The sequence below is a fragment of the Rhipicephalus microplus genome, chromosome 8 (assembly GCF_043290135.1).
Source record: "Rhipicephalus microplus isolate Deutch F79 chromosome 8, USDA_Rmic, whole genome shotgun sequence".
In the NCBI taxonomy this organism is placed as follows: domain Eukaryota; kingdom Metazoa; phylum Arthropoda; class Arachnida; order Ixodida; family Ixodidae; genus Rhipicephalus; species Rhipicephalus microplus.
Window position 1 is genome coordinate 20,018,235 of NC_134707.1, and position 12,810 is coordinate 20,031,044.

Genomic DNA, 12,810 nt, shown 5'->3' on the forward strand with positions numbered 1-12,810 from the left:
CTATCTATCTGTCTGTCTGTCTGTCTGTCTGTCTGTCTGTCTGTCTGTCTGTCTGTCTGTCTGTCTGTCTGTCTGTCTGTCTGTCTGTCTGTCTGTCAATGATCTGGGCAAAAAGAGAGAATTTGCCCAAAAAATGGGAGTGTAGAAGTCGCCTCATAGAGCGTCCGGACATTCAGGGTATCAAACTGCACGGAAAATGTCATGCAGCTAAGCTAGGTTTAACTGCGGAAAGTATCAAGAAGTGGTGCTTGTGCCTCTCTTCAGGTGCCAGGAATGCGATAACTTTTGATGTCGGGCTTTCGGTATTCAGAGATATGTCGCATTTTTTTTCTCGTGCTAACATAAATTCCAATGTCTCGGGCAGTTTTACTTTTATGCGCAGCTTCGGAGAGTTAGAACCATCCCTCCAGTAATGGTGAAATTCCTAGCAGGGATCAGCCTGCTCCTCATCACACTCGAGGGGGTAAGTCACGCTTTTGTTTGCGATTTTCTTGCTTGTGATTTGCCTGTGATGCGCACTTGACAACGTCATGTGCTCAAGGATATCAAAGCGCAAATTGTCCCCGAGTTCTGACCACTGACCATGCGCTACCTTGTTGAGCTTGCTATGACCACCTCAGAAAATATCTATTTCCTCAATGTCGTGTGAAAACATATGCATACTCTTTTTTCCCTAGAACAATAAAAGACTGGAATGTATTACCCGATGCTATACGTGATTCTCAAACTGCAGAACAATTTAAAAAGAATGTTACGAAATATTTTCTAGGTGAATCTTCGTAAACGGTGATTGCTGTTTTTGGTGTGTGTGCCTGTCATCTTTTGACTAAGGATCTATTTGCTGTAACTTGTCTCATGTACGTTGTAGGATGTAATATTGGGAAGTGTATTTTGTGATGTATGTGATGTAGCATGTAAGTCGTAGAACGTGGTATAGTGATGTGTACCTTTTGTATCTGCTATGCATTTCTTTTTTACGCATGACATCACGGTTGTTATGTCAGTTTTCTACCCCACCCCTGTAACGGCCCAATCGGCCAACAGTACCTGGAAATAAATAAAAATAAAAAATAAATATAATGTCTGACAAGAAACTGTAATGTACACATTTTCATTCAAGTTGAGAGATGACAATTGCATGTTCTTCTCCTCTTCATCACCAGCCATTGTGACCTTGACGAACAAAGTCCATGTTGAGTGAATCTATCCGCAATTGTGGCCACACAAAGCACTGGACATGGTCGCAGCGAGCACTTATACGCGAACTTCTCAATGTTATCTCTAGGCCTAACCTTATGTCTGCCCCCTCACGTGATTTGTTTATTGAAATAAGGCGTCTCGCTTGTAATGACATGCATTCATCTTGCCTAAATAAGCAGAAAGAGTGTAACTATTTGCCTAGACAAGAAAAAAGTAAATGATAGGCGATCACAACACATATAGGGTCAATATTATTTGCAATCTGCTGCTGTCCAACTTTGAGCAACTTGAGTAAACTTAGTGGTCTAAATGAGATCACGTACATCTTCAAGAACCTATCGACTAAGTATTTTGAAGCTTATATTAGGCTTATCGCCAAAGGAACAAATAGTACTGATTGTTCAAGTTTGGCATTCTTAAAGTGTAATTCGCTCGAGTGAAGATGAACATTGTTTATTAGTGTAGCAGATAGAGTGCCTTATTATTGTTACCCTCCTGTTTTACCGCTGAAAGATGTCTAATAACAGGAATTCAAATGAAAACTGTTTCTGGCTGACACCTGCACTAGGCCATCATCTTTAATTGAAAAAATAACAAACGCCAGAGATGTAACGACACAGTGAATAGCTTTATGCGAATACGATTCTAATATCAAGCCCGGGACTTAGGTAGTGCCAGGCACATCTTTTTCTCAAATGACGGTTCAAACAGTAACGACTAAGAGCTTCACATATTATGCGATAATTGACAAGTCTCTCTGGCAAGTGCTTTCAGTCTCTTAGAGGTTGTGGCTGTTTTAAGAAGCTGTGAAAAGGAAAAAAAAAACTACTTTATTCAGGCATTTAGTTAACCTTTATAGTGAACGCTACTTTGTGGATGGTGCATTACGGACAGTTGTGCTTCCGGTTCTTGAAATACAATGTATTTGAATATCTATTCGCAGCTATGAATATACACAAACATTAACAACCCTGCCATCTTTATCTCTTTCCAGCTGTCTGCGTAGATGAACGGTATTAATCCCGAAGGTAAGTTTTTATGGTCTATCATTTGTGTATTTGAAGAGAAAGAGAGAGAAATAATCGTTTATTTAGAAACAATGTTCCGAGCGAGACCCGCTATCACCCTAGGTGCAAGGGTTCCCTAGTTCAAGAACCCTGTGGCTTTGACTGCCCTTTTGGTCCTGGAGACGAGTTGTCGCTGGTCTTCCAGGTCTCCGAGGACGAGCTTGGCCTTTCACATTTCCATTATGGAAATCACTTAAATACGTTGAAAGTGATGTCCAATTTCCAAAATAGATATAAGGTTGTTTCATTCGGTCTTACCTCAATCAAGTATGCGTCGTAGAAAGACTGATGTGCCAGGCCATACGTTTTCTTTATTATATATCAGTCTAACCCCCGTATTCTAGAACGTCCCTTCACTCAACGCTTCACCTTCACTTGAGAAAGCCGATGGCAGCGCCGTCTCTAGGCACGGAAAATCACTGCATATCAGCGATCATCTACTGCGATTCTTGAATAGCGCAGGGTCATTTTGAGCCGAGCTGTGGCGTAGTGCTCAACTCAGTCAAGTGAAGGGTGAAAGTCGAGTCGAGGAGCGTTTTTGAATACGGGGTATTAGTATTTTCTCTTGGTATTATCATATTGTTGCTTGCTTTTTTTTATTTTTCGCACCTTTTCAACAATAATTTCATGGTGATCCAGCTTCAATGCAGCCTGCATTCTCAAGTTTTTTTCTTAAATATAAGTGAAAAAAGAAAACAAATCAATAATTTGTGCACTAAGCCGAGTAAGGCTTCAAAATCAAAGGTGGAAGACATCTAAAGACTGATTCGTTTACTACTAGGTTTCTTATAGCCCTGAGATGGGTGATCCAGGTTCCTTCTAGATTGGCTATAGATCCCCGCTAGGTTTACGCTAGGTAATGCTAAGTTGTTTTTACGTCAATTCTCAGCCTATAGTGGTTATTGCTAAGCCCAGGGAGGCACAAGCACGACAGCAATGCCAATATAGCACAGTGAGAACCTCGAGCGGAAATTAAGCATTCAGACTTCTCATAGATCAACGTGGTCTGATTATATCAGTTGTAGCGAGGCAGAACTTGGTTGAATCTATATGTTGTTGGTGGAGTGAGCCGGCAGCTCGATAACTTTTACGGCATGAATTCTTTTTGTCCGCCCGTTTTATTTTAACAGATTTTTTTTTGTTTACCGTAGATAAGAACTGAGCAGTGGTATTTAGGCAATTTATGTGGCAAACGCTTGTATTTGGTGATTATGCCCACATAGTTCTTTGATGACGATAGGTTTCTTCAATTTTAGTGAACCAGTGGACAGTATCGGGATTAGGTACCCCATTTTTTGCAGAACATTCTCATTTAGGATGAATATAGTTTTCCGCGTAGGCCACAGAGCACTAATTGCACGGTGTACAAATAACGGCTAACGTTAACCACACTGCTGTAAATATATCCTGCATCGTAAAGTAATTAAAATATTGTTTCCTTTGCTACTATGGTGATAATTGTATTATTAAGTCTGCCACTTTAAAGCTTTAAACTCTCGACAACTTTTCATTGCTTATCTGTACAAACAAAAAAATATTATAAGAAAGAAAGACATGCAGCACTGAATATGTCCCAGCGGTCTTAAAATCGCATGGAGCAATCCATGTCTTGGGGAAGCTTATAGGCAAATCTAACACCGCTCATCTTGCAAACTTGGAAATGCTTGTTCTCCAAACATCATTACTCAACAACGCACCGGTAATTCATTTTTACAGGCTGCGGCGTGTCCTTTTTCCGGACCATGATAGTGAATGGTACAGAAGTCAAAGAAACTCAGTATCCATGGATGGTATGGTAACCATTAAAAATATTTCAATGTACATGCGTAGCGGATTAGTGCATGGCCACGAATGACTTCGCAAATGCTAGCATACATAAAAAATCATGTCCGCGCACTGCATGATGATGAGTGGGGCGAAGCGTCTGTCCATCCGTGCGTCCGTTCGTATGTGCGACCGTCCATGCGTCCATCCATCCGTTCGTACGTCTGTTCGTGCGTCTGTCAGTGAATCCATCCGTGCGTCCGTCTGTCTGCGCATCCATCCATGCGTCCGTCCCTGCGCTCATTCGTGTGTCCATCCGTGCACCCGTCCATCCGTGCGTACATCCGTCCGTCCATCCATTCGTGCGTCCTTCCATGCATTCATTCGTCCGTCTATCTGGTAAACACTCCAAGTACCACCATCTCGCCTTTTTTTTCAGCATCCAGCAGACAATGCAAGGACTAAAAGGTGGCACTCGCGCACTTTCTTACGGCCTGCGCTTCGTGTCTACTTCTCACCTTTCACCGTGTCTATTTCATGGCTATATACTAGTTCACTATTTTCATGACACTGCAGCCCTGGCTAATCCTCGCTAAACCTTGCTAAAACCAAGGAGGTTACAATAATAGCGAAAGTTGGGCTAGTTGATGGTTCATACTTGGGAAGTAAACACAGCGCAAAAATATAGACAAGGACAGAGGAAGAGACTAAAAGGAGGGGGAAAAGTTGCTCCTCCTTTTTTCCTCCTGAAAAGGAGGGTTCCCCCCTCCTTTTCAAACATTCTACGAGAGGCGCGCCAATCTTTCTTTCAATTGTTGTGCAAGAATTGTTAACTGAGTGCCTCTTATGTTCACATATATACATCGGTCAGACTGGTTGATGTACCAACACGCCCTCAGAGAGCATCGAAATGCATTGAATAAAGCGATCTTATCACACCTCACATTTTCAGTCACGCAATGTCATCTTTGAAGGCCTGTTAGTATTGCACGGTCACCCTAATCAGACCCCGCGAGAAATCTCGGAGACACGTGATAAGAACACCGCACCTTGTTTAGGTCGATTAACCTTCGCCATCACTACAACACAAGAAACTTGACTTTAATAACCTACTGTAAACACGTCCCTCGGTTGTTAGTCTATTTGTGACATGCGAGATGCACCCCCCCGCCTCCTTTTTGAGATATGTTTGTTAACACGTGCGATAACCTTTCAGTCGTGATTGAGCATGTCTGCTGTGCATATTTCTTTACTGGCCCTACATCTATCTTCTTGCCATATATAGTTTTTATTCTAACCTGCAGTTCCGAAGGAAGTCGGTAGATGCATATGCTGTGAGGGGCACGCAGTGGTCTAGTCAATGGATTTTAGCTTACAAATTCGCTCTAATTTTTAAAACACACTTTAAGTATACCACAACCATACAATTTACTCGCAAACAGCGTCAAAGAACATTGATTCCTGATGAATCCGTGAATTTATTGGGAGTGTTTGCAGCTTTTAGGCAACCAAGTTGTACTGTTTTTTATTTGCGCCGAAGGCGTACTGACGCTAAACAATAAAAAGATAGGTGTTTCTGATGAAATAACTTACAGAGACGAGTATTGGTGACTTAACTCCAATTTGATGCTTACTAAAAAAAACTAGTATCAGAAAGACACACTTTAAGCACTGTCTGACCAGAAAGGATTGCCACGTTAAACTCGTTAGGCGTAGCCTCCTTGGTTTTAGCAAGGTCATCTCATATACATGTTCATATAAAATAAATGTGTTTTGTCATCATCGTTATTGTAGGTCTAAAAAGAAAATGTTCTGTTGAAACGTTATTGCCGTCTGTGACAACATATTTTTCTAAACAGGTTTAGGGAGGGTTGGGGCGCAGTGCCATGAATACAGTGAACTAGTATGTAGCCATGAACTAGAGGTGGTGAAAGGTGCGAAGTAGACACAAAGCGCAGGCTGTAAGAAAGCGCGCGAGTACCACCTCTCGTTTAGTCCTTGGCATGTCCGCTGGATGGCGGTACTTTCACATGCTGAATATATGATGAAAAGATGCGAGATGGCAGCACTCGGAGTGTTCACTAGATGGACGAACGGGTGGACAAACAGACAGACAGATGCAAGGGCGAACGCACGGATAGATGGACAGGTGGACGCATGAATGGACGGACGCAGGGAAGTACGCACGGATGGACGCACAGACGTGCGGACAGATGCACGGACGGACGGATGGATGCACAGACAGCCGCACAGACGGACGTACGGATGGACGCACGGATGGATGATTTCATTTTCGTTAGAGGTGGAAATGTTGTAGGCCCGTGTGCTCAGATTTGGGTGCAGGTTAAAGAACCCCAGGTGGTCGAAATTTCCGGGGCGCTTCACTACGGCGTCTCTCATAATCATACGGTGCTTTTGGGACGTTAAACCCCACATATCAATCATCAACGGATGCATTCTTCGCCCCACTCATCATCTGCTCCCTGGATATGCTGTGATTTTATTCCATAAGCGCTTGCGCGCCCGTTGGCGGCGTTAGTGTGTTTGAAAAAGGTGTATATAAAAAAGCAGTGAGCCTTGGCGTCATGGCACCCTTGACGACGATGACGCGCCGCACCTGATGGCAAACTCCTAGCGTAAAAAGAACAAACGAGGACGAACTGTATATTAACAGGGCGCTTAGGCATACTTAACAAGTCTAAACTTGCATGTAAACAAACGTGTTCAGCTGTTTGATAGCGATGCGGAAATTGCGTACCAACAATGCATGTATGCCAGGAGATAGGCCGCGTTCAACCTGATTTTGGTCCTAACGTAATTACAGTTAATAATTAGCCTCCGAGATGTGCTGCTTAGAGTATATTTCTGGGGCAGAATTCGTTACGGCGAAACTAATTCCGCCTTTCTCATTTGTGTAGGCAGTTGTGAAAGCTTCGTGACGGGAAAATGGAGTTACGAAACAAGGACCGTAAACAGGAGGCGTGCAGTCACTGTTTTCACCACTGAAGCGCAAAAAAGTAGACAACAGACTAAGAGAGACAACGAGGACAAGCGCTTGTCCTCGTGGTTCCTCTTAGTTCGTTGTATACCTTTTGGCGCTTCAACTGTAAAGGCATGAAATACCAACTAGCCACTTCCATGCCTCGCTTCATTCACTGCTCGCTGGGGGTCAAGCCAAGTGGCGAGGGCTGAAGGGAACAGCTCACAAGGTGGACAATACAAGAATCGTGCCGCATGACACGAATGCAAAACACGCACTTCACATCATGGCGGCAAGGAGAAAGTTTATTGCCATTTTACGAATTCTGACTACAGAAAGCAGAAAAAAAATACAAGGATATTCTCAAGGAAATACACAGTTTATCCCTTTAAAAAGTGTTCCAGAACTACCTTATATATGATAGTTTTCATAACCTCCCCAGATGAGTAGTTTGTGAGGCTTTCACTCAAAGGTTATTTTGTATTTTTTCTATTCACTAGGTCTCTCTGAGTATGCATCACCCTCATGGTAAACACGCTTGTGGTGGTACCATCATCACGAAGCGCCATGTCCTCACCGCCGCCCATTGCCTTTGGCTGTAAGTGAACTTTACAAACACCCTGGCTTTGATGAAGTGGCGTTCACAAAACCAATGCAGGAACATGATAAGAGCAAGCAGAATGTTTGAAATCTCTATGTGACGTACGGTACATGGCTGGTGTGCTCCCGTAAATGTGGAATAGGAGCCCAGTCACTTCTAACATTGCCGTTGAAGCCTTATCATCGGCCTGATAACGCCGACTGCAAAAAAAGGCCTCTCCAATGAACCCCCAATCAACCCGGTCTTGTGCGTTCTGCTGCCATGTTATACCTGCGAACGTTTTATTCTCATCGACCGACCTATTTTTTTTTTTACCGGTCAGCCACGTGCCCCTCCCGTGTACATGTTTTTCTTCTTGATTTAAACTATGATATTCTTGACCCCGGTTTGTTCCCTCACCCACTCTGCTCTCTTCTTGTCTCTTGAGATTACACCTATCACTTTTCTTTCCATCGCACGCTGCGTAGTCCTCAACTTAAACTCAATCCCCTTTGTAAGCCTGCAGGTTTCTGCTCTCTAGGTAAGTACCGGCAAGATGGAGCTGTTATATACCTCCCTTTTGAAGATTAGTAGCAGATTACCCATTCATGGTTCGCGAACTCTTGTCGTTTGTTATCACACTAGTCTTATTGTTCTAGTTAATTCACTCTCATTGTTCGGCTGCACGGTTACTTCCTGCCCTAAGTAGACATATTCCTTTCCCACTTCCAGCGTCTCTCCGCCTATCGCTAGGTGCTGCTTTCTACCGAGATGGTTGCGCAGTGCTTTATTTTATGCATATTAATTTTCAGACCTACTTTCCTGCTTTCCTTGTCCGGTTCAGTAATCATGAGCATTAATTCGTTTCCTCAGAGACTCATCAAGGCAATGTTATGAGCGAGTCGGGGGCTATCAAGATACTCTCCATTAACTATTATACCTAACTCTTCAATCTAGCGCCCTGAAAACTTCCTGTAAACACGCTGGGAATCGCATTGTAGAGATCGTGTCTCCCTGTGTTACACCGTTCTCTATTGGGATTCTATCACATTATTCGACCATTCGAGCGACTATAGGCGGCGCAACGGTACGTCGAAATGGCGGATGAGATGACGAGATGGTTATTTCGCGAGCGTGCACATCAGCGTTGCAGAACGTGAAAGACGCGTTTATTGGTTCATGACTACCGAGAGACTGAACTGCGTCGCCGGATGATCACCATGTGGCAGCTTCTGAGCTTAACTACATGGCGCCGCCTGTGTCGCTGGAATGAATGAATAGAGAACTATGTTGGCTGTGGAGCCACTGAAGATTTCTTCCAGTATTCATTTATGTAATATTTTATCTACCTAAACATTTTGTTATTTATTTACTTATTGTACCCGAACGGACTACAGAGGGGAGTGGTGAAAGATAAAATGTACAAAATTTGAGTAGTAATATAAGACAACAAGAAAATAATACTGTAATGCAAAAAACAACAGACAAGTAGTAGCAGTACTTACAGTGTAGTTAGGAAATGTTTAGCTAGCATTAACAGAGTAAACACAGTACGGTAACATTATTGCAGCTTATACAATGTTAGCCAATTAGTTGAAAATTAATGAGCAGCAATAACAACAAAACATGTTATTTTTGTTTGTTAAACACTGCCAGCTACAGCTTTGCGAGAAATTCTGTTATCAGTGATGGTGACGATGTCGTTGCAAAGGTGGTTCTATTGTCGAGGTGTCCTGTGGGAAAAGAATGACTGAAAGTGTTAGTATTTTCTGGTTGAATTGTGGCTTTGAAACGGTGGTCGATACGGTGCGATAATTAATGCTGCTGTGAAATGAAGTCATCTCTAAGACATGAATGATGGTATAACTTATAAAGGAAGGTTAAGCGAGCTGCTTTTCTCCGAGATGCTAGTGATGGAACACATACGTAGGCTTTCGTTGAGGACATGCTGGAAGTGCAGTTGTAGTTAGAGTAAATTATTTGAACAGAATTATTTTAAACGAGCTCTAATGAAAAGTTGAAGTTTTCGTTGTGTGGGTCCCACACTGTGGAAGCATACTCTAATGGGGGGCGCAATAATGACTAATTAATTAGTAATTTTAGGAATGATAGGACATCGGAAAAGTTGTGACGTAAGCAACCAAGCGTGCTCTTACTTTTATTGATTATGTACTTAATGTGAAGAGATCAGGTTAGATTCCAAGTTATATGAACACCCAAGTATTTGTATGAATTCACAGGATCTAAAAGGGTATTACTGAAATGATTAAATGGAAGGGTAGTAGAATTGCTATGAACACGCAAAATTCTACATTCCGTATTATTTCTATTCACCAGATATTAAACCATTCACTTATGTAGTTGAAATACGATTGATGTGCATAAGAATCGTCAGTACTCGTTTTTTCACGGTAAATTACGCAATCCTCCACAAACAAGTGAACATGAGAAGTCGATGTGAATGGTAGATCGCTAATATAGATGAGAAAAATAAGTGGTCTTAATACTCATCCCTGAGGCACGCCGTTTATGTTGATGTAGGGTTCGTGGATGCGCTGATTCCGTAGCACCTTCATTACTGCTGATCTTTGGACGGAGTCAAATGCCTTCTCGTAATCTATAAAAGATATAAAAGGATTGTTTGTATTGCGTGAATTTCTTTATTATCTGATTGATAGTGTGAATGTGGTCTGTTGTTTTTGCTTGGTCTTTTGGTTGATTGAACTGTAATGTCGCCTTAATTCTATTAGCTATTATTTCTGTAAATAGTTTGTAGATAACGGACAGTAAGTTGATCGTCCTGTGATTTTTCAAGCCATTGAATTCTCCTTTTTTACGGAATAATTGCGCTGTTGGAATTCTTCCAAAATTATAGTATCCTTCCCGTCAAGAGACACTTCGTAAATAAAGTGGCCTCTTTATTTAGCACAATTTGTCTTCCTTCTTTTTGCGGCTCCATTGTTACCTTCCCCTTAACTTATCCTCACTTTCGATGCCTAGTGACTGCCAATCGGTAACAAATTAGGAGCTAATCAATATTCTACCAAGAATGATTAAATCATAGCAAATGTTTGGTTGACTTTAGCCTGGCTCATAACCAACTGAAAAAATGATCAATAGCGACTCAGTAATAGGTCAGTACCAATTACATTATAGACGCGGCCTGAAATACCTTTGTCTGACCCAAAAATTTATACCCGATAGGTCGTGATAACTAATCGACAGCTTATGACTAATTGTCATTACCTCACTATCCTAGGTAATATTTTGTCACGGGACAAAGATCACAGAACGCGTAATAGCTAGTGTTATGTATCGTGTCACTGTGACCACTGTTGGGTAATTCCTGTCTCAGCTCACAGCTGCTTCTGCGCAGAGCTGTTAGATGGAGCGGACAAGGTGACAGTGAGTTAAGGCAACATTTATGTACAGCATAAGCCGAGGCGTTACACATTTGGCACTTGGGCTGATGGCTTAGGGATTCCACACTGATGTGGGACGTGGAGATTTCTTTCGGAAGCTTTTGGACGCCCTGACGCTTTCGTCAGCTGCTTGTCGTCACGCCGCTTGGTTCTTTTATAAGACATGGCGACCCTTACGACAGCAGCCTCCAGTCAGCAAAGCAACTGCCTTCGAGTTAGCAGCCTCCAGTCAGGAACCGCCACTGGATTGCACCCATGGGCGAGCGTTATTGTCATGCGTTAACGGTACGAACACACTGGCGGCGAACCACTCACCGACGCCACTTTTCTCTCTTTCTCCCGTGCAGCGTCGTAGACTTTCTACCGCCAGCTGAATCGCTCGTTTGGCTACTTTCGCTGCTGCCGCCGGCTTCCCCACAAGCAAACCACCAATGAGCGTCTGCTTTTCTTCTATTCCTCCTCACATGAGGCGCGCCTCCTCACCCATGCCTTTTCCTCTCAACGTCTGTCGCGTATAAGACAAGCCGTGAGCTAGCAGGTGGGCGATCGCACCTCGACATGTCCATTCTGTCTCGCTTTTCTAGCGGCGCTGCCAATACAGCGTGCCGATGGCTGCCGAGTGGAGGCGCCGACGGGTGACCTTCCGCCAGTGTGCACGTACTTTCCTGCCAGTGTGCACGTACCTTTACCCGCTTTCCGCGTTGCCGCCTCGCCGCTTTGTCCGCCCCGCCTTCGGTGTGAACGAGCCTTAAGGCACACCATTGACGGTGATGGCGTCAGCCGGGCACGCTCGCTGGTTTTGACACTGGTTGTCTTTGAAGAAGCAATAAAGTTCGGTTTGGACTCCAAGGCATAGTACTGGTCACGTGGCATGTCGCCGAAAAAAAAAAACATGCAACAACCATTCATGTGACTGAACTCCCAACATTACGTATTAGGTAGTCACGCGAAAAGTCTAGCCAGGTATCAATAGGAAGAACTATCCATACGGACCGAGCATACGTCATGAACCACCACCGCTGCAGACTTGGTGCGATACGGAAATAGACGCAAGCAACGGCAAGGCACTGCCGCGTTCTTCGGTGTTTTGTTTGAGGAATTTTCGTTAAATGCAGAGCATTTCTCAGTGAACTTCAGTGACCTTGAGCGTATCTATCTATCTATCTATCTATCTATCTATCTATCTATATATCTATCTATCTAGTCGCTTACGTTTGGGTGCTCTTGTAGTCACCCCATTTACTTGGCGTAAACCAAAGTTATCTTGAGAGAGTAATATGGTTTTGACGAATACGACGCGCTTGCAAAGAGATGAATAATGTCACAATCTTGTCGCGTACGTCGTCAAACACTTCCCGCCAGACAGCGGTGCACAACCATGGGCGGGTATGTGCCGCTGGTATGTGGGTATGTGCCACGGGTGATTGACACTTGGTATTTGCTCAGGAACGACGAAAACATACGTGGGCCATTTTAACGCGCGAGCGTTACGAAATACCCGACGTCGGTAGCGTCGACCCGACGAGTTCCAGCTGGAATCGAACCCCAGCATTCTGGGTGCCAATGAAGCATTTTACCACAGAACTACGCCAGGTCTCAGAACTGCTTTTCAAATAGACGCTAATCCTCGTGAAACATTAATAGTGGTTTCAGTGATGCCTCCCTACTTTATAAACATTACATAACTACTTTTTTCATACAGCCGTCACGTCGGGTTATAACGTCAGATGTGATTGGTCGCCATGCGCTGAAAGTTGATTTATGCAGCAGGGTCCAGGGGAAGCATCTTCGCGAGTA

At 43.4% G+C, this 12,810-nt stretch overlaps 1 protein-coding gene across 2 annotated transcripts in view; it reads left to right on the forward strand.

The window, feature by feature from the left end:
- Nucleotides 1-2,193: 2,193 nt before the first annotated feature.
- Nucleotides 2,194-12,810, forward strand: part of LOC119164229 (chymotrypsin-2) — a 40,201-nt gene continuing 29,584 nt past the window's right edge. Inside the window, exons 1-3 of one of the 2 annotated variants that reach the window (XM_075870379.1) lie at nt 2,194-2,228; nt 3,984-4,057; nt 7,512-7,609. In XM_075870379.1, the coding sequence (XP_075726494.1) occupies nt 2,207-2,228; nt 3,984-4,057; nt 7,512-7,609 (194 nt within the window). In that variant the 5' untranslated portion in view covers nt 2,194-2,206. The remainder of the gene's footprint in view (nt 2,229-3,983; nt 4,058-7,511; nt 7,610-12,810) is intronic. The other variant, XM_075870380.1, reaches the window with a different exon arrangement.